At 32.6% G+C, this 23,093-nt stretch overlaps 1 protein-coding gene across 1 annotated transcript in view; it reads left to right on the top strand.

Annotated features, from left to right (window-relative positions):
• The window catches only part of LOC131935282 (mitogen-activated protein kinase kinase kinase 2-like), a 65,275-nt gene extending 42,599 nt beyond the window's left edge, over nt 1–22,676 (top strand). The window contains exons 6-9 of the mRNA XM_059291668.1: nt 20,607–20,726; nt 20,842–20,971; nt 21,833–22,010; nt 22,335–22,676. Coding sequence (XP_059147651.1) covers nt 20,607–20,726; nt 20,842–20,971; nt 21,833–22,010; nt 22,335–22,599 — 693 coding nt within the window. The 3' untranslated portion in view covers nt 22,600–22,676. The remainder of the gene's footprint in view (nt 1–20,606; nt 20,727–20,841; nt 20,972–21,832; nt 22,011–22,334) is intronic.
• Nucleotides 22,677–23,093: the final 417 nt, after the last annotated feature.

Here is a 23,093-nt window from a genome sequence, read left to right as displayed (position 1 = left end):
AAAAAAAATACTTTTGCAGAACCCTTCCAGGTCGTGTTCTAATGAACTCACCAAAGTTTGATGGCGATCGGATGAAAGGTGTCAAACCAAAATCAAGTATTTTTTATATACTATATATAGTGAAAAATCGCACCCTCCCGTGGCACTGCCCTTGCGAAATTATAAATAATTTGTTTTTAAGAACCCTTCCCCAGAGTGTCCTAATCAACTCCCCCAAAGTCTATCGGTGGATCGGTGTCAAACCAAAATCATCTTTTATTTTTATATACCGTACAGATAGAAAAATCGCACCCTCTATTGACGCCGCCCTTGCGAAATTATAAATAAACAAGAAAAATGGCCCGTTGAGGAAGAATACAACGGGCGCTAGGTTGATAGTGCTGTCTATTTTCTCTAAACTAAAACCAAAACCAAAATCACCACCTTAATTCAAATTAACCGGAAACGAAAAATGACACTGAAAACGTATTTTTATCCAGAATCGGTACTTGAATAGGATTTAAGCTTGATTTCTGCTTTGGCCGCACTTCGGGCTTTGACCGTAACATATATATATATATATATATATATATATATATATATATATATATATATATATATACATATATATATATATATATATATATATATATATATATATATATATATATATATATATAGAGAGAGAGAGAGAGAGAGAGAGAGAGAGAGAGAGAGAGAGAGAGAGAGAGAGAGAGAGAGAGAGAGAGAGAGAGAGAGAGAGAGAGAGAGAGAGAGAGAGAGAGAGAGAGAGAGAGAGTTAGATTTCAGAGGCCCCAAAACACCAGTTTTTGAGAGAACATTTGATCGAAGAGCTTTATAAGAATACAATATAAAATAATCTTATTCTGAACATCTGTACTCAATTTTAAAGCTTTGTCATACGTAATTTAAAAAGAAAAAAAAATAACTGCGCTCTAAAAGCGATATAAACAGTTTACATTCTTATGGTTTTGTAAAGAAAAGCAAGTAATACTGTTACAGGAAATCATTCAATACTTTAAATATATATATATATATATAAGACCATTTACCTAAATACGAATTTTTGTCGACCTAACTTGTATTTTACTTAGTATTTCTTATTTTAAAAAAAAGAGTAAAGTACCACTTAAGTTATTAGAGGTCACTCAAATATTGTACGTAGTCAGAGTAAAATATGTTTTATGAGAAGTTTCGTCTACCTAAAAGAAAGAGTACTCATGCTATTGTGTTCATATGGAAATAAAGTAGCGGTTCTTGTTACCAGAAAAAAATTCTCAACTTGATAGGAAACTTCGAGAATGTTATACAGTCATGTGAATTTCATCCTCCATAAACAATACTTAAGTTAATGACCATACAGAAACCGGAAGTAGATTAAATACGCTATGGTAGACGGGAATTTGCTAAAATGTTGAAACGAATCTACAAATTTGACATATTACTGGGCCTATAGCTTAAACGATATTTACGACAACGATTTTCTGGTTCCGAAAGTTGTAAACTAACGGTATTTTAAAAAAAAATAGACTAACATACTGTTCTGTACAACGTCGAAATATGCCAAAATGTAGATTACTTTTAAAGATTACAATACTTTATCTACGAGAAAGTAAAAATGCTACATGCCATTTTAAAGGTATTTAAATAATTCATTTCAAGAAACTTACCGATGATAACGACATTTAAATAGTTAAATTGTATTGTGTGTGTAACTGATTGAATGTCTTTTATTTCAGGTCCATGATCAGCTTTTTAGCTAAATATTTGAACAAGCTGCATACTAAGGTATATTGGCAATTTTAGTTTTAATATATACAATCGATGTATGTTTATTGAATAAAACAGACGCCAAAAAATTTATATCATTGGTACCAGTTCTCAAAACATGTTATGTTCTAACAGTTTGTAAGTAGAGGCATAGCTAGAGGGTGGGAGCGGGGGTAGAAAAGGGATAGAAAGAAAATGTAGAAAACTTATTTTAAACTGCAGTTTTGAATTATAAACAGTCAAAGTTAAGAAACATAGCGGCTACAAGCCTGTGCGTACTGATGTATTTGTTTTCTACATTGATTATGTAATTGTAAAGCATATACCCTTAAGAAGCAGTGACCCTAAAACTGCTTTCCAGATTTTGTAAAATGGGGGTGGGGCGCTTTTTCGACGACTAAAATCAGAAGATTTACCCAAAATTTTTGTTTGATAAACGTTATCACTTAGAAAGGAATGAAATAATTTTACTAATGTATGATTACTTTTGTACGATTGTGTAACATTAAAAAAGAGTTATTTACGTTAAAAACCTGCTCTACCAACTTTGTCCAAGATAGTGGGGAGGGGGAGGGAAAGCTTTCTCGTAAACAATAATCAAGGATTGGTGATAGGTTAGTCATCAAACGCTTTGAAAAGAAACCGAGTATATATTTGTGTAACAGTAAAATAAGAAAATGGTGGTGGGTGGGGGCGCATTTTTGCCAAGGTAAATAGGTTGGGTTTACACCGGAAAAGTGGTTAGACAAATCTTTTAACACTTCAAATAGAAATTAATTGTATTAACGCGTATTGTACGATTTCACTAGCCAGGTTTATAGAGAAATAACACGACCAGTTCTTTGTCCAATTTTTACGATTCTCTCAACTTTAACATTAGATATCAGATACTTTTTCTTGATTGCATTACTTCTTGCCTGGATCACAGTATTACAATTATAAAAAAAAATATTACGGATTCTTGTATCTCTAACCGATCAGTAAAATAGAATACAGTCGAAACGGGTGGGTGAAGGCGGTACTCATTGCTAAAATTTTAAGAAGTAAGAAAACTAGTATATTGTACCGAATAGCTCATTTTTATTGCTTGTTTTATGACATGTTTTAATACTGCGATTTTCGTATAATTATGGCCACTAGACATACTAAACGAGGTAAAAAAGTTACAACAGGACAACTGTTACTTTGTTCAACCTAACCGATAATTTAAAACTGTAATATGTTACTATGGAAATTGTTCAAAAGACACGACAAAAAGTAGACCAAATAAGCGCACCCCTTCTAGCAACTACATCTAAACCTGTGGTTCTTAAACTTTTTGGAGGTACGGACCCCACCAGTTACATATACTCATTCACCGAACACTTCTAAATAGTTTTATCGTCCACCCTGACAAAATCCGATCGTAAATCATACTAGTGTCTTGATCGCTGTCGTAGCCTTGAGACTGACTTACCGAAATTTTGGGCTCCATCAAACCCATTTTATGAACCCCCTGGTCTAAACTCTTTTGATTTTCTTCTTCTTTTCGGCTTCCTAACGAGCATAGGCGTAGGCAACACTTCGTCAACGCACTTGATTTTTATGAAGGACACACCCTTATAATCCAGCCTCCCCCATATTATCTGTTTGACACTATTTCCTTCAATGTTTAATTGTTTTCTTATATCCCTCTTTCCCCGTGTACTATACACCAGCACCTGCTTAGTTATATTATTTACTCTTTCTGTTATTGTGCCCTAACCACCACTTTGTCGTTTCTCTTATTTCATTACCAACTATTTGTTACCTAGCTCCGAACCATACAGTAAAAGATACATATTTAACTATAGACACTGATTAAATTATTTTAACAATTCTTTTGAATTCCACAATGGTTAAAAAAATGTTAAAACGCAGTTTATTGATGCTAATTCTAATCTGAACCGATTATTACTACCTCTTTAACAAGAATATTTTGTTCTGCATTTGTTGTTGAATATTTCAAGAAGGCTGCGCACATCTGCGAAAACAAAGACTTCGAGCTGTTGTGTCCGTTGGATTCCAGTTTATTTCCTCTAGCTTGTTTCATTATACAGTCAACCATGTATTCCAATCTGAACAATGAATGTTTTTGATAATTTGCTATTGTATGTCACTTGTATGATCTTATTCCAACAAACATATAATCCAATTATTTAACATATCATAATAGAGAAAGCTCCAAAGATAGAAAATAAAAAGACTGCCGTAAACGAATTAGCTCCTGCTACAAACTTCCATCCTAACTGAGAGGTTTATTCTTTACTGACATTACTAATTTTTTTTTAAATGATAACGCATCCTAAGGGGAATTTAATTGGCGTCGAGTAAAGTTTTATCGAGCAAAAATCATACACCGCAATTAATTACTTAATCTGTGCCAGACTGTCGTATACACAAACACACACACCTATATATATATATATATATATATATATATATATATATATATATATATATATATATATATATATGGTTCCATGACAAATTATCTCAGGACAAAAGATACCAGGACAAAATGATACCATGAACAAATGTTCACATACAAAATATCTCAGACAAACTATCTCACAGCAAAATTTTAGTAGTATGTACGATGATTTTAGTTGATTTGAACTTTTTTTCAATTGACTGTCAATATGGTTTTGTTTACTTTTTTACGCATAATAATTGAGAATAAAATGAATTTCTTAAACTTAACAAATCATCAAAAGATTTATTAAACTTAATCTTTGTACTAGCATTTGATTTGAAATTGTAAAAATTAAAACAAACTTACTCCTTTAGCCTGAAAATATAACAAATAATATAACATTAATGTTCAAAACACGCGAAATATTTTTAAAAATCTGAATTGGTCTACGTGTTCGTAACGTAAAACTATTGTTTTTATTGCATTATCAACACAAGCGTTTACGTTTCTTTGCTGGAAGTTACATCGGTATGATCACTATGTGATTATGTGATTATGTATTGTGTAAACTTTTGCTCGACATGTTCTAACTTCACATTTACAAATCTCTTTGCCTGCTGCGCCATTTATGGCTTTTATAAACATAAATTCACCAGAAACAAATGTCCTTAAACCTCTCTGCTCGAATGAGGCCATAGCTTAGTAAGCACCACTAATACTGCTTTGTTTGCATGCACACTACGATAAACTTACGATAACCGCTGTCTAATGTCCTAAAACCTCTCTGCTAGGTAACGAATGGGGCCATAGCTTAATAAGCACCACTAATATTGCTTTGTTTGCATGCACACTACGAAAAACGATGACCGCTGTCGTTTAAATAAGTATTTGGCCCTTGATCACTAACGTTTGACCGAAGCATAACTATTGGCTTTAGATGCTAGATGTATTGTCCATGGAGGGCGGATGTCTTTCCCTTAAAGGCATGTCTCTGCTATCAAAGCAGGCGGCCACCTTGATACAAAGATGTCTTTATTGTTATTTCATCCCCTTTGATCTGGTTTCGTCCACCTGACGTGGTAGGATTCTCTCCTGCTTGTCAAGAGCACCTACGCTGTCTATCGAACAAATTTCTTTAATCCTCGCATCCTATATTAGCAATCTTAATTTTAAAATGTTTAGTGCAATATTACAATTTATACGGCAAGCATTTCTCACACTTTTTATATAGGCTATTAACAATATTAAAAAAAAAACCGGGAGCGATCTCCCCCAAACTTTCTCAAATATTCTTATATAAAAAAACAGGGGATGGGAACTCGGGATATAGACTTGAATTTTAATCCATTTTAAATACTTAAAGTTTTTAAAATAGAATAAAATCTCGTAGAAAAAAAAAATTGCACACCTGTGAACGCCAAATTAAATGTGCATAATAGTGCGGAATATTATTATTACTTTAAAAATTTACATTTGGTTTTTTGAGAAATTGGAAATAGCGTAAATTACTACTGCCGGTCAACGGAAATTACTCAAAAATTAATAGAAGGTCAAGTATTAAATGTTTTACTCACATGTGAAATTTCATTTATCTATCTGAAATAGTACTCAAGTTATAGGGTTTCGGAAAATTCAAAGTAAAAAAAGTTCCACTTCCGGTTATCGGTAATCGCTCAAAAGTTAATGCGGATCTACGATTTTGACATAATACTTATATATGAAATTTCATCAATCTAGCTGTAAAGGTACTCAAGTTATCGTGTTTACACACACACACACACACACACACACAAACACAGACACACAGACACAAAGACATACGGACAGAATTGCAAAGTCCAGTTTTTCCGACTTGATAACGCATAAAACTCCAAAATGTTTATATATTTGTATTTATAATTTTTGCCTGATCAAAATAAGTCCACTATACTCCGGATGTGATGAAGGACTAAGGTGTAAAACGGTGAAAACTGTCAAGATTTCATGTTCTTTTTTTGCTTGATTTCAAGATTTTCTCTATACTTCGTATATACGAGAAAATAACAATAACTAAATCATATGACAGTCAATTTAAAAAATGTTTAGATCAACTAAAATCATCCAATACACTATTAAAATTTTGCTGTGAGATATTTTGTCTGAGATCATTTGTCCATGGTATCTTTTGTCCGCGGTATCATTTGTCCTGATATATTTTGTATTTTGTCCTGGTATCATTTGTCCGTGAGATCATTTGTCCTGAGATCATTTATCCTGAGATCATTTGTCCGTGAGATATTTTGTCTGAGATAATTTGTCCTGAGATATTTTGTATATATATATATATATATATATATATATATATATATATATATATATATATATATATATATATATATATATATGTATATATATATATATATACACATTAGACAAACAAATAATGTGTGTGAGTGCATAAGTCTGTTTAGAAAATTCCCGTTTCATTTTATATCTGCCCTAATCCACGCGAACCCGTCAACATTGTATGCACATGAAATGTTGCATGTGTAATGGTTTCTTATTTATGTTTATTTTTATGTTGTTGTTTTTTATTTAAATTATTAATTTTTAATAAATTTCCTATACTATGTCATTCTTTCTTATGTATTTTAAGAAAACTAATAACTTTAATATGTAATTACTTATTAATGTGTTTAGTACAAATCTATTAAAATGAGCTTACGTTCAAACCTAACTTAAAAAGTGAAATAAGTTATGGAAGTGGTTTGATATTTTACCTATCTTTCACACTACAGCTCATGTATATATGTATGTTTATTTCTTTAACGCAACAGCTTGTGTTAGCTACTATAGAGCATCAGTACTGTAGTAGATCTATCAAGGTGCCAGTTTCGGAATTAGAAAAATGAATGCTATTGTAAAATACTCAAGGGAGAGAAATCAAATTTATACACGTTTACTAACACGTTTTTGGTAAAACAAAAATAAGTAAATAAATAAAACCGTAATTATTATTATTATATAATTTTCGATTTTTATAGTATAGAATAGTAGCTCCACCAATACAACAACGTACATTTTGCTTTTAAAATCTCAATGAATTGTGGACACTAACCTACGCTATAAAGAAGCACCTATAGTTGTCTTAATATCTAGCGTCCTCTCGGGCAATGGACTTTGATTTTTTTTTCAAATTTTTAAAATTAACAACTGCGTGTTTTTGATTGTAGGAGAAAAATGGTTGCTTGACTTTTACAATTGTTTAAAAACAAAGAGAAAAATAATATACAAGTTCGTGAAATACTGTCTATAGAATAAAGATAATCCAACAGCAGCTACAGTATTCTTGTTACAAAACAACCATCAAGTAAAAAAAAAGCACGAAAATTATTATTTTTAATTTAAAAAAAAATTATGGTCGGCCGTGAGCCCCGAAATAGCCCCCCCCCCCCTCCCCCCAGCATTGCGGGGTTTGGCGGCACTGTAGTTCCGCCCCTTATAATATGTATGTGTGTGTAACTAGTTGAAAGTTTCCAACGCCACAATTGATAACAACGTTATAATTGTCTGTCAACAAGGACAAAGTCAAGGCCAAAATTGAACAGAGTTACTGTGTAACTGCGATATAAACAAGTTGTTGTGACGTAGCTAGTGTGACTAAAATAGAATTGTCAAGAACATAACTTTAATCGTAAACAATGTATTAGCTAATAACAATAACATATACCTGCATAAAACCAAAATCTCAACTGAAAACTCTGAATCGGTACTGAAAATCTACCTGGAAAGGAAATTAAACGGGAAACAATAATGTATGTGTATGTTTATTTTCTCTTAGCGTTCTTGTTTGAAGAAAGCAACATTTCTAAAGAAGCGCTAAATTATTCGTGGTCGGTATTGTCATGGTTACTTTTGTTGGAACCATACAATTTACCCAAAAAATGGCAACATAACCTATTTTAGAACGTAAACTGAAACTGGATTTTCAATCGGAAACGGACATTTAACTGGAATCTGAACTATAACTGAAACCCTAACTTAACCAGAAAATAAACTTAAATCGGTATTTTAATTGGAACTTAAACTTTGACCAGAACAGGAAGTTGAACCATAACTTTTATCAACACCAAAAACTAAATCTAAACCCTAACATCTGAACCAACATCGGAAACCGCAATTTTAGTGGAACTCGGAATTTTTTTTAAACTGGAAATGTTCTCACATTCGGATAAGGATTTGAACCGGAACATTTTACTTTCTATTAAAACAGGAACTTTAACAGTACATGAACTTAAAATCTTTAAAAATAAAATGTAATTTTAATAAAGAGTAAAATTTAATTTGGAAACTGATATTTAACTAGAACAACAGCTGTAACACGACTGTTATTTTTACCGCAATCAGAACTTAAGTCTGAAACAAAACATCAAAGCGAACCGAAACTTTAATCTTAACAGGAAATTTGATCTCAAAATAAGCAAAAAAAGGAACTTAAACAACAATTGCAATTTTCTGCAGAATATATCCTTTAGCCGAAAAAAAATTTAAGCGTTTAATCCTGATCCGTATATTTAACCGGAGATAACATTTAATAAAAAAACAGAACGTTATCCGTAGACGGAAAATCAACAAGAAACGGAAATTTAACCAGTAAGAGAAATGTAATAATAATTTTTTTTAAATTAAGTGAAGTAATTAGTAATGTATATCCTTTTCGCCATTAAACTTTTAATTGCAACTTTTATTCTAAAATCAAGAACGTGTAACGGACACCAATCTATCAGCCAGATAGATGGCGAACGCTCCTGGATTCGTTTAACTGATTATGCACAGATGGCGACAAGCCTAAATAAAAGAAAGTTAACACACTAGTTCGCTAGGACTCGTAATTGATGTCTAGGGGAAACACTAGAGAAACTACTGATGCCAACAATACATTTAATCTGCATATAACTTGTAATGAGTGTACAAAGTCGTGGCAGAACACTAGATTTATACAGGAATAAAATAGATTTACAGAATGAACAAAACCCAACTTACAATGTGTGGGAAATAATAATATGATATACTATCACAGCTTTTAACACTTCAGAAAAATCTCCACAGTATACACATCACTGCTATGCTATAAGCATAAAGAATTACTTAACCACAAGTAATATAATAATATGCTACTTAAACAACTTAGTGGCACACGGCAACACAGGGCTTATGTCTCTCAACGACGTCTGATCAATGAACTGCCTCGAGACGCCTGTGAGCAGTCTATTTATAGACTTAGGCAACATGGAAGGTCACCTTCAAATCATAAGGCCATTGGTTGGGGTGGTCATCTGGTCTGAATCAATCAATCATCTTTTGATGGAAAATTTCTGAGTCTAAGACTCTCTTAGTAAGACAGCGGAAAAAACCGGTCATTGCACCACAGACCATATATGGTATTAAAGCCAAATGTAAAAATAAACATTACCAGACCTAAGTAGGTCACAAACGTCATTTATTGTAGGTACTTTGCCGTAGTTCAAATTATGTAATTTTCGTTGCCGTTGCCGTTGTTAGTTATTATGTTTATTTTCTCTAAAGCGTTCTTGTTGAAGAAAGCAACATTTCTAAAGATGCATAATTAAAGGTCTGTTTCCGCATCCGACTTTATTTTTATTTCTGTCTTTAATTAAAATTTCTTTTGTACTTTCGGTATTCTTTCAGAATTATCATTAGGTTTTTGTTAACTAAAGTACGAATCTTTATATTCTACACACATTATAGAAAGTACTGATATTATTGCCAAGTAAGAATGTTAACAGACCATCAGCGAGAGGGAGAGAGAGAATTCCACTCATGGGTTTTTATATTTTAGAATTGTTTAGTCGTAGTATACAAGAAATGTATTTTCTCAGTATCTCATTTTCTGATTTTTGCAGACCTCTAAATTTTTTTTTCCAGTTATTTGTTTTCGTATGCCCCCAAAAGTTCGTAGGCCTTAGGCACAATGTCTAAAGTGCTTAATGGATAAGATGACTCTGGCAGCAGCGGCAAGTGCCGTAACCGACAGTTAACCACTTAGCTTTAAATAATTATTTAAATTTAATTGAAGCATAAATAGAGATGTGTATGAGGACAACATTAACCAAATATAAAAACCAATACATTAACAAGCAAGCTTTATAATGCACTGGAAATAAGAAAATAAAAAACAAACGTGCTTTCTTTAAAATAAAAAAAAACAAAGCTTTTGTAAATCATGTAATCTCTAACATATTTTAGCAAGCACAGTTGTTATTATAGTTTGAATTAATTCTTATTCTCAGTGCATTTAAAAACCATGCTATTATAACGATTTTTATATTTGGTTTATTTTCACATTTTATTAATTCGTTCTAAATGAAGTTTAATACTACAAAAGCTATTACTAAAATGTATTCGTTCAAAAACACGACAAGTAGCGTATAATCTTTGAAAAATCAGTTATTTGCTTCTATTCATTTTGTGGCAGATGCTAGGGAAAAAACATAAGTTCATCGCTGTAAATAGGCTTATCGTTTAATCGCTGAAGGTTTGATACCAAATTTACACATATTATAAAGTTAAAGTTTATTAAATGATCATCTATCTAATTTGATTTCAACTACATATCACTGTATTGTCTTTCGAATGTTTAATTAAAATCGCTGCATTAGAACTAGGTCAAAATTGATTTCCAAAATTTGCAATCTACCTATTTATAGACATTGTATGCTAAGTAAAAGCTTGTAAAAGACTATTTTCTACAGATTTATCGAAGAAAAAAGTGTCCATACCAATGGCTGGCGTACACGACTTTACGGCGTATATTATATATCGTATGCTATATTCTGCATGATAGTCGTATAGTAATAGTATTCATTTACAATGAAAAAATGTATCAATCATTTAAAAAAAAAATTATCAATCTATTTATTGTTAATTCTTATTGCATAATTTTAAACTAAAATTCAACGCTTCCTATTCTTTTGCCCCCAGATTTTAACTGAGGATTTGCTACTAAGCAGTATTTCTGAAGTGTTAGAAGAATATTCATCTGTGAGACCATTTTCCGCAGTGAATTTCTACGTTTATCACAGAATATTATACAGCTTTGTCGATATTTTGTACAGTGAATACCACCACAAAAGGACAAACATACAGAAATTACTTTTACAGTACAAATATGGTGGTAAAATCTAATATGTCAATGTTAATTTTGTCTTCAAATCCAATTTCCTAATGTTCTAATTACTTTTATTTAGTAACCAAAAGTGAAAAAGTTCATAAAAATGTTTTAATATAACACTTTTATTTCATAATGCACTAAAAACGAGAAAATATATTATTTTTGTTAATACATATCAACACACTACCATTTGAAAAACTAAAACAAAACGCGTGGGTCACCATATTATGCTTTGAAAACAATTACCGGAATTTAAGAAGGAAACCCCGATTTTTTTATAATCATTTGGATATTTGGTGTGCTTGATTTTTTCTCAATGCTAGTGCACGTTTTTCTTTTGTTTTGGTAGGTAAGGTAAATGTCGGAGGTTTTTCTGTTTTGATATTATTTCTTTGAGTAATGATAAGCATTGGCACGGGATAATTTGTTTCAACGGAATATAGCCTTGATCGGAAATTGTTGTCTTAAATAGTGTTGCAGACGTCTGGGGAAATGAAAGGTCAAAGTTAAATATGGTTTATAAATACAATTCGTAACACATTAAACTATTATAAAGTTAGCAATATTTAAATTATACACATGTTGTATAGAGTCAGGGGCGGAACTATCATGCCGAAAGTCCTGGAAATGAGGAAGAGATGGGGGGGGGGGGGGGAAGGGAGCAGAGATTTTTCCTGGCTTCCAGGAGGGATATCTGGGCGTCCATGAGAGCATTGCGACACTTTATTTTACAGTAGCTTAATTTTCGTAAATATTCATGTACACCCCAAGGTGCTACCGAAACCCGTGCGCAGCGCGTTGCGCTGTAGAAATATCCGTCTCAATACGGGGACCCCCACCACGGTCAGCGTGGTGCGCTGAGGTATTATCAATATCCACACCGTAGCGAAGCACGGGTATAAGCTATATATATATATATATATATATATATATATATATATATATATATATATATATATATATATATCAAACAGAGATTACAGTTAAATACATCATTGAAGAAGATCTACTGAACACAACAGTTACAGAATCTTCTTTAACAGTTTATTTGCTGCTGTTTTTACGATGGGCTTTTACTAATTGCCCTGAATTCTCAAAGGTAAAGTTGTTTGGATAATAAGCCACATTTATAAATGGTTTCAAGTTTTATAAAAATAAAAATGTACTATACTTTTCAGAACCTGGCGGTCCATATGTCTGGGAAAATAGAGTTAACCTTTTTCTGTGCCTCGATTGTTTTCATACTTTTTAGTACTTTAATATTTCCTAAAATTGCGTAGTTTAAGATTCATCAATTTACTAAAATACTCAATAATCTTGAAATAATATCTAATAATAATGATTTTTTAATCCCATTATTTTCTTAAGCGTATAGCCGAATGTAACATTGTTGAAATATTGACAGCTTGTCTAAACAGGCAAAGTAATTTGCAGGTAAATTTTAAAATAGAAACAAACTGTAATTAAATTCTTTTAGTAGACCTGTCTAAAGTCAGCGTACAAATAATTTATATTTGAAAACATCTTTTTTACCAGAGTACCAACTCGAACTGTATTCTGAACAATTTGTTGTTCATTTTATACAATATTGCTTGCCACACAAAAAGAATTGACTACTTTCGTAATGCAAATACTGATGAGGTAAGTAATGAGTATTTTGAGAGATATACTTGTTATCCATTAGGAGTTTACACTTTGGTTTTTATAGATAAAACATCCAAATATCAAAATTGAAAACTAACTTTATTTAAAATTTAATTAAGAACATTTTCAATGCACTTAGCATTATACAATGATAGTGAGAAAAGAAATGCCTCATTTCTTTGAATAAAATTAAAATCCAATCTTAATATTCATCTGAAGACTTATTCCTTAATATGCATATTCATTATTAGGATGATACACTTAGTGCATTCTAAATAGGTTTTTACTTTTAATTTTATTTCACAATTATTCATTTATATTTCCAAAAATAGACGATTGGACGAACTGCAAATCGAAATAAACTAATCGTAAACAAATAATTAATCCAGTAACAAAACAGACCCTGACCCCATAAAACGACCCTATACAACACGACTCTTTAAAAAAAAGCCTCGACGAATTTGCTTCATTCTTAGACAAATTAGCTCCTAATATATTAGTTCCCAGAAAAAAAGACTTCCTACAAAACTTCACCGAACAATTTGGCTGCAGAGAAATAGGCCTATAGCGTATCACAACTTTTGGTCTAGACGTAACTGAACATCAATTCCCTAAAACAAATCTTAATTCTTGTCTTCTCACCCCACTACCCCCCCCCCAGTAACCTCAGTTTAAAATGCCTGTTTTAAATAAGAAAATTTTTAAACCCTTTAATTTAGATGCAGATATGTTTCGTGAAATGCCAATAATGCTTGATGCGTCAACCCGTTTCCTCATAAAATTAAAAATATCTACTTAACAATAGTATGAAAATATTCTTCCTAAATCAAATGCAATTCACAAATAATAAGGCTAAATTGAGCTCCTGAAACAAAATGCAAAAAAATTTAATACATTTAGAGAATGTGTGCTTAACACCTAAAACGACCAGTTGATTAAAAGCGAGCACAGTACTGTTTACCCCAAAGCTTCTAAGTTATTTTAATGGATATCTTTTTCAACTGTTGGTGTATTTTCTGTCGAAAAATTCTCTGATTATAAAAAGGATAGAGATCCTCATAACTTATAGTTAGCCTGCAGAAAAAATAACTTGATCGCCAATAATAGTAACACGAGAGAAAAATCAAAGAGACTTTAGTTAGCGCCAGCTAGGAGTCTTAGCCATATTTTCACCACTTGTGGGATGGAGCTTAAGATAGAGTCAATAAATTATTATTTGGTCTTTTATTTGGAGTAAAGTTCGTTTGCTAGAAATTGATGAGATTGTGGATCGACAGTAAAAGTAGTTCTAGTATTCAAAGTATAATGTTAGTATTGTATTCTCCTTTTGACGATGAAAAAGCCTTGTGTGCATTTTAATCACTCTACGTTATAGCGAAATAAACACACTGGCAACCGCCAATGTGTCACGGACGTGTGGGGAGCTCTCGGGAGCCCCCGTGGTTACACTACCGCAAAAAGCGCAGCTTACGGCCCCTAGCTAGGTTTCAGCATCGAATGTCGTGTGCCACCGTGTCAATATTGTAAAACGAACTTAGGCGCCATAGTGCTGACACTATAGCCCGAGATGTTGAATCGCACCCTGCCGGGACGCCATCTTACCCATAGTCTACTGCGCTGTTTAAAACGATATAGTGCTCACAGGAAAGCCGGTGAGGCAAAATCGCAACGTGTCGGGCACGAAAATTTAATTGAGCAGGCTTTGCTTTGTTTAAGACCCATACCTACGAAACGGTATAGAAGGCTCACAAAGTCAAGTTATATTTAGTACAAATAATTTTCCGTTTAAAATCTTGATCCAAGAGCTTTTGCCACTACAAGTATCATGTATTAAAGTCATGTTTTAAGATTTGTGTAATTCTAGTTTTATACGTAAGCATTTTTCCATTTTAACGTATATATGTATTACATAGACAATGTATATAAACTATACAAGCTTCGGCGCCTAGTTTCTATAATTTTTTGTCAGCCATAAAGCATTTTAGCGGTAAGTACAGTTTTGAGAGTCCCTTAGTATTTGTTTTGCTAATAACTCACGAAAATTATGATTATGGCTAATTTACATGTTTTCTCTACTAGCTTTAAACCAAGCATTAATATTTTGCTACTTTTAAAACAAAGATGAAAAAAAAATATTATTTTATTGAAACTAAAATTGACAACATAGAAGTATTTATATTTTCTTAGTTAGCTCAAAGTTACTTATTATGGTCTTATGTGTTGTTGAAAGTCTTTTTTGTTCAGTGTTGTATACATAAAATGTATTTCTGAATTTCACATTTACTTACGATTTTTTTCTATTTTTCCTACAAGGTAATCATCAAATTGAAATCTAGCAATAAAAGTGTCTCAATGTATATAAAAGTTTTACTTTCCTTGATTGGAGAAAATTTGACTTATGAGAAGAAAGGTATACAAATATTTCGTTTTATGCTGATATTTAAATTAACTCTGCATTGGTAATTGCAGTTGTTTAGATTTTGTTTTTAGTTTTAACGAATACAATTATTTTTAAAAAAGCATTTACCTTGAATTTAAACAAAGTATGATACGTGCTTAACCTACACAGCAAAAGCAATGTTTATTTTATGTAGCCACATGCTTTGTTTTCTGTCGCCACACCAAGTGCTCTTACCCTAACCCTGCCCTAGAAAATGCGAAAGCATGGAAAATACCAATATAAAAATTTCGGGACGCTTTTAAATGAAAGAAAAATAAAAACGTAGGCCTATGTATTTTAGTTTACAGAGTTTATACATAGCTTTTGAGTCTCCAATTTTTAAATCAAATTTTTTTCATTGTCTCAACAGCTGAGCTAAAACGAGCAATAATTGAAGGCATTACCTTAGCTGCTATGAATCCTAGTAGAACACATTTTAATATAAAATTGAATGGTCTTATGAAATGTCTGGCTAAACTGGCAGAAGGAGAAGATGAATTTCAAGACGTATTATTAAATTTATTTTACCATTCCATAATTTAAATGTTACATTAATGTTATTTAGTTTTAATTTGGACCGATGAATTATTAATTCTTTATCCGCAATTAATCGTGTAATCGAACTTTTTGTTTTTAAAACCAAAATTGCTTATCCCTTAAAATATTATCTGAAATCGGTATGTCTAATTTACTTTACTAGAGACTAACTAATAATTATGTTTCTCTTCAACCACTTCATTGTGATAATGTGTGTAAGTAATGAGGAAAGATAGTTATTTTGTTTGATATTCATGCATTTATATTTTAAAATTGTATATGTTTACTTGCATATACTAATAATACAATGATCTTATAGATACTCCCATTGCTTCCAAGATTTAAAGAAATTCTCGCTCTTGAAAATGATTCGGAACACAGAAATTTGACGGCGTGTTTAAAGGAGTTATGTAGGAGCATGCAGGCCAGCCAAAGAATTTTATTTGACGAAACATTCAATGACTTGTTAGGGCAGCTTACCACCAGTGAAGACGAAATTATTTCAGCAAATGCTAACTCAATATTTTGGAGATCAGGCCAAAGTACTGGAACTTTGCCTACTAAAAGAGGTTTGATTCTTAAATTTCAAAGAATGTGTATATTAAAATGAATCTGTGTGCTTTATGAAAGTACGAAGAAAAATATGTTAAGTGCACTACATTTTTACCTTTTTTCCCCCACTTTTCATTTGTTTCTTTAAAAAAAATAGACAATTAAACTTCCACTGTACGCTAAACACTTTAGCTCTTTATTATAACAAAAGAGGTTAACATGCTCTGTGATTTTATAAATTAATGGAAATTTTTTTCGCAGATATTGTCCTATCTGAAGAATTCCCGAAAAACTTCACAATTAATGTATCAGCAATAGGTGCAGGCTCGTTTGGTAGCGTTCATCTTGTGACTAATGAAGCTAGACCTGATGAGAAAAAATTCGTTGCTAAGAAATCGTGTCTAACGTCACTTGAAAACGGGGATAGTTTCCTAGTATGTTACATGGTTTATGAACTGTAAATTATATTAACAATAGCTGCAAAGCCTGTCAGAAAATAGTTAAAAAGGTGTTTTTTTCTAGTTTAGAACAAAGAATGACGAAATTTTTAAAGATAGTTTTAACAAAGTGTAACTAATCCTACGTTTTTTGCTGCGTGACCTTGTTTTCTAAAACTGAGTTACTTAAATGTAAACAATGCCCGCGTTATATTTCTAAGATCATGTATGTTGGGGCACTGGTTTGACAACACTACAGGATCAAGAGTACGTTATTTACTGTGCGTAAAAGTGAGAAACTATGGCGCCTACGTTAGTTTGGAATGCATCCTAAAATATTGGTAGGGAGGCATACGACATTTGATAATAAAACCGAGCAAGGGGTGTTACGCGACGCCCCTTCGGTAGTGTAACGTGGGCTCAGGATAGTCATAGTGCCCATACAATAGTCTGGGACGCCAAATCGTACCCTGCCGGGGCGATCAGGGATGCGCCAGTAGTATATTAGGTCCCTTTTGGGTTTCATGGGTGAGGCGGATGCGGATGCGGAGCAGGATGCGGAGCAAAGGATATATAGGAAAGTACTCACCCGCCTGGGTGAGCCGCAGGGACAATGACATATAATAAAATACTCCCCCACCTGGGTGAAGGTGGGTAAGGCGGAGGAACCGCAGGGACAACGACATATAGTAAAATACTCACCCACCTGGGTGAGCAGGTGGGTGAGGGTGTATGAGCCGCACCTGGTGGTGGGGGAGCAGGTGGCGCAGGCGCATGGGGAGTAGGTCAGTAGGTCAGGTGAGGGGGTGACCTTGTGACGTAATCAACATCGGTGACCTTTTTACGTACTTTAAAAGAGCTTTTATTTTTTTAAAATAAGTTTGTTGTTTTTAATTAGTTTTTAATGAGTTTTTAATTAGTTTGTTTTTTAATTATTTTTTTTTAAATTTTAAATTTTAAATTAAAATTTTGTAATTTTTATTAACTAGTTACGTAATTTGATTATTTGTTTGATTTTAATTAATTTTATTTCAATTTATAATTTTAATTTAATTACTTTGTTTATATTTTGTTTGTTTATTTTTTAATTAGTTAAATTGTTTTTATTTTAATTATTATTTTTTAATTTAAATTTGATTTTTAATTAGTTTTTAATTAGTTTGATTTTAATTAATTTGATTTTAATTTTTAAATTTTTTAATTTTTAAATTTTTATTTTGTAATTTTTGCTTGTTTTTTAATTAACTTTTAATTTTTAATTTTAATTTTTAAAATTATTATTTTTTAATTAATTTAATATTTGTTTTTGTTGTTTATTTGTTGTTTATTTGATTGTTTGGTTTAATTCATTTTATTTGTTTGTATGTTTTTTAATTTTTAAATTATCCACCACAACGAACGTGTACAAAAATAGAAAGTTCTTTGTCTCGACTTCCAACAACCATTAACGACATCTGTTTCAAATTTTCCCACACATCAAAGATATTGACCACCAACGAAGCTTTCCTTTTGACAGGTACCGCACGGAGATTAATGGCTTTTCTCGGTCGGTTTGACCTTGTTTATAGCTGACGGGTGAGTTCACTGAGTGCTTTGGTACGTACGCACCATCGGTGGAATGCGGATTAATGGGAATGCACTGAGTGCCACCCGTCGTGCAGCGTCGTGGTTTTTTTTATGACCCGGCCAGCGCGAGACAGGCTGGCGCCACACCTTCCACTAACAGTTATACGCACAGTGTGATACACCTTTTTTGAGATACACGTATACACATTCACAAGTACACTAAAATTATAACAAAACTCTTCTTATATTTTATTTATTTATTAACGTTTTTTCCAAGTCATCAAAGGCTTTTAAAATATCATGCTGTAAACTTAACAAACGTTCAATACATACTCGCTTATAGTAACATGGGTGAGGTAGGTGAGCAGGTGGGTGAAGGGAGAGCATGTGGGTGAAGGTGGAGCAGGTGGGTGAAGGGGAAGCAGGAGTAGGAGTAAAGGATATATAGTAAAAGACTCCACCACCTGAGTGAAGTGGGTGAGGAGGTGGGTGAAGGGTCAGCAGGTGGGTGAAGGGAGAGCAGGTGGGTGAAGGGGGAGCGGGTGGGTGAAGGGGGAGTAGAAGTAGAAGTAAAGGATATATAGTAAAAGACTCCACCACCTGGGTGAGGGTGGTGAGGAGGTGGATGTTAATTTTAATTTTAATTTTTTATTTTTTAACATCTGTTGACGTTAAGGTTCTATAACTATATATTTAAATACATTTTTTGATTCAACCGAGTTTACTTTCCCTAACGTAAGTAAATGTAAAAGGGGGTTTCCTATAGATCTGTAATGAATTAGGCCTTTTTGACTATGACTTGTTGTCCAGACGTATTTTACTATATCTCATTGTCCCTGCGGCTCACCCACCCTCACCCACCTGCTCACCCAGGTGGGTGAGTATTTTACTATATGTCGTTGTCCCTGCGGTTCCTCCGCCTCGCCCACCTTCACCCAGGTGTGGTAGTATTTTACTATATGTCATTGTCCCTACGGCTCACCCAGGCGGGTGAGTATTTTACTATATATCTTTTGCTCCGCATCCTGCTCCGCATCCGCATCCGCCTCACCCATGATACCCAAAAGGGACCTAATATACTACTTGCGCCTGATTCAAGTTAGTGAACAATAATGCCCGATTTTATCTATAGCCTATCGCAATGTTTTAAACGAACGTATGCTCCATAGCGCTCAAGTTCGTTTAAGAAGTGAGATAGGCATCGCGCGGAAACGGGAACCTAGATTAATACAAATTAAAGGTTAATCAGTAGAAACATGTTCTGTATTATTATATTAGGCTTATAAATATAATAAACTCATTTTGTTAAATTGTGTTTTTGTTTTTAAAACAGCGACTTCATTCGAAAATATTTACTAAACCCCATTAACGGTACATATATTTATCATTTTTATTTCAATTGTAAAATAACTTTTAAATGACTTACATTCAGTTTTTAATATTCCTTTTCGGTGGTGAAAGTGTATCATCTAACTTTAGATCCACTTCCAACCTCACCCGACACACCAGAGCAGAGACCTATGTCTATTATCTACAACCACAACCACAATTTATTAGCATTTACAACATACAGAGGCATAGCGACGGGGGGGGGGGAGGGGGCGGACCGCACCGGATGACACCATTTACGGGGTGACAGCAAGGCAAAAAATAGAAAAATATAGAGAGAAAATTTGAGGGGGGGGGGTGCAAATTGAAAGTTTGAGGGGGTGCAAATCGAAAATCTAAAGTTTGTCCCCGGGAAGGGTCGCTACGGCCTCTGGGGGGGGGGGTTGACACCATTAAGTGCCGCACCGAGTGACACCGGACCTCGCTACGCCACTGATAACATAATCACTTAATAGAGACAGGCTCAATTACAAGTCGTTTTTGCACGAGGCACATATTTCTGTCAATAAAACAAGAGTTAATAACAACACAATATTTCCACTTACCTCAGTGGCTATAGTTTTCCTCATTAAATTAAGTAATGAAAAGTCTAGTTTATTTGTAGGAAGCTGAATCAGATAGGTATGTATTACTCTGTAAATATTCTTTTTTAAAAATATTTTTTAGGATATGTGTAAAAAAGAGGCAACGATTTTACTTAAAGTAAAGCACAGACGAATAGTTCAATTTCACGGATTTAAGAAAACAGAAGACGCATTTTACATATTTTTAGAATTTTTGAAAAATGTAAGCAAAACTCCATGAAATTATTTAATTTTAATATTTTAATGAGTTTTGTAATATAGAGTATAAAATATTGTCAGTTCTATTAGATATGAATAATTGTTTTTGTCATTTTTAGGGCACACTAGCAGAATTTATATCTAAGAGAGGTAGTTTGGATGAAAAGTTGACACGACACTTTACTACTCAAATTCTGGAAGGTATTGAGTACCTGCATGAGAACAGTATTCTGCATAGGGATATCAAAGGTTTGTTGCATATCATAGAGAGAGAGAGAGGTAATTTTGATGAAAAGTTTGACAAGACACTTAACTATTCAAATTCTGCATTGTGATATTAAAGATTACCCTCTTCCCACGTCCACCTAACTGAAACAGTGAGTAGCTGAGAGTTATTTTAGAAACTAGAAATAGAACAAAGTGCCACTTTCGTTTGTCAGAGGTTAATCACTAATTGATCATAATTTAAGAATAAGATCTTATATGCATCTGTATAGCTGACTATCTAAGTAAAACAGTACTTAAGTTTTTGAATTCACGTGCAATAAAGTACAGTTTAATCCGTTTAACGGAAATAATTTAAAACCTGATAGAAACAAGAGCATACAATTTAATATTTATATGTGAAATGACATCTACTTAACTTAAATGCTGCTCTATATATTGGTTAGGAGTAACATAAAATAAGGTAAGTATCACTTTTGGTGAATAGAAGTTGCTCAAAAGCTGACAAAACACTTTACAGTGAAATAATATTTATATATAAAATGTCTTCAACATAACTAAAACGGTACTTATGTTTTCATGTAAAACGTCAAGGTTTTACACAACATCCTTAATACTTCGTATTCGGAAACTATCCAAATAGCAGCATGATTACACTTTTTCTATGCTCTGTAGAAATTAGAGTAAAAATTGTAGCTTTCGTTACAAATATTTAAATTTTCAATAAAAGTGTAGTAAATATTCTGCTTTTCTATTGCCACGTTTAAATACAATCCGATAACTAAAAACATTGCCGAAATAATATAAAATTAAATTTTGGCCCATTTGTAATGAAAACTTACATCGATTATTGTTATCATGTGTAATACAAACTTTTTTTTCTAGGCAATAACGTTCTTATGGAAGATGACTGGAACCTAAAGATTACAGACTTTGGTCTATCTGAGTTTGTAGATGCCAATGGGGTCTCTACAGAAATTGGTACAGTGCGATACATGGCACCAGAAGTGATTTATACAGAAGGCAACGTAATACGAAACTACACAAGCAGAGCAGATATATGGTAAACATTTGGATATTTGAAAATAGTTTATGAAAAATAATAAAAAAACGATTCAATATAAGAATATCTATCCCTACTGCCTGCTAAACATAGATTGCAAATCTATTATTTATTATTCAATAAGAATGTGCTCTTTACATTATCTAAAATATAAGACGGAATTATTTGTTTATTTTCAAATCTAATTTTAGGGTTATTTAATAGCAATTTAGTAATAAGATTAATTTTTCTGTCCATATATATATATATATATATATATATATATATATATATATATATATATATATATATATATATATATAAACGCTTTTTTCTTTATTGCAGGAGTGTAGGTTGCACTGCGGTAGAGATGGTGACAGGAAAACCTCCGTATTCATCAGTTCTCACACCCCAAATAATCTTCCACACTGCTTTGGGGAATCCACTACAATATCATCTGCCTGAATCTTCATCCGTTTACTTCAAGGAGTTTTTAAACAGGATTTTACATCGGGACTCTAAGTTAAGGCCAACAGCTGAATGGCTGTTAAAAAATGATCCGTTTATTCTGGGCAGTGACGGTCTGGAGAGTTTAGATGACATTAAATGATTTTTTAAAATGAAAATCAATAATCAGTAGTGTTACAATACACATCAGCACATGTATATAAAACTAATCTGCATCAGTGTTGATAGAAAAACACGTGTGAACAATATTCAAACCAAGGCGTGTAGCCAAACTTGATTTTGTAATTGGATGATTTACTTAATGGAAAATCAATTTATTATTTAACATAGTTTGAGAACTAATTTAATGGACATAGCATCAATTTGTACATGTCTGAATATTTTAATGTATTTTAAATTTTAATGATTCATATATATATATATATATATATATATATATATATATATATATATATATATTCATATATGGATAGATGGATAGATGGACCGTGAGACAGACAGAAACACAGACAGACAGAAAGGAAGGAAGGCAGGCAGGCACACAGACAGTTATATATATATTTAGATGTAATGAAATTGACTTATCTTAAACTTTATTGGGAAAAACATGTATTTAAAATATAACATTATGACTTT

The sequence above is a fragment of the Physella acuta genome, unplaced genomic scaffold, assembly GCF_028476545.2.
Source record: "Physella acuta isolate Inbredline_101_S28 unplaced genomic scaffold, ASM2847654v3 ptg000141l, whole genome shotgun sequence".
Lineage (NCBI taxonomy): Eukaryota > Metazoa > Mollusca > Gastropoda > Physidae > Physella > Physella acuta.
The sequence above is the reverse complement of the archived record's forward strand: the minus strand, read 5'-3'. Positions and strand labels throughout refer to the sequence as shown.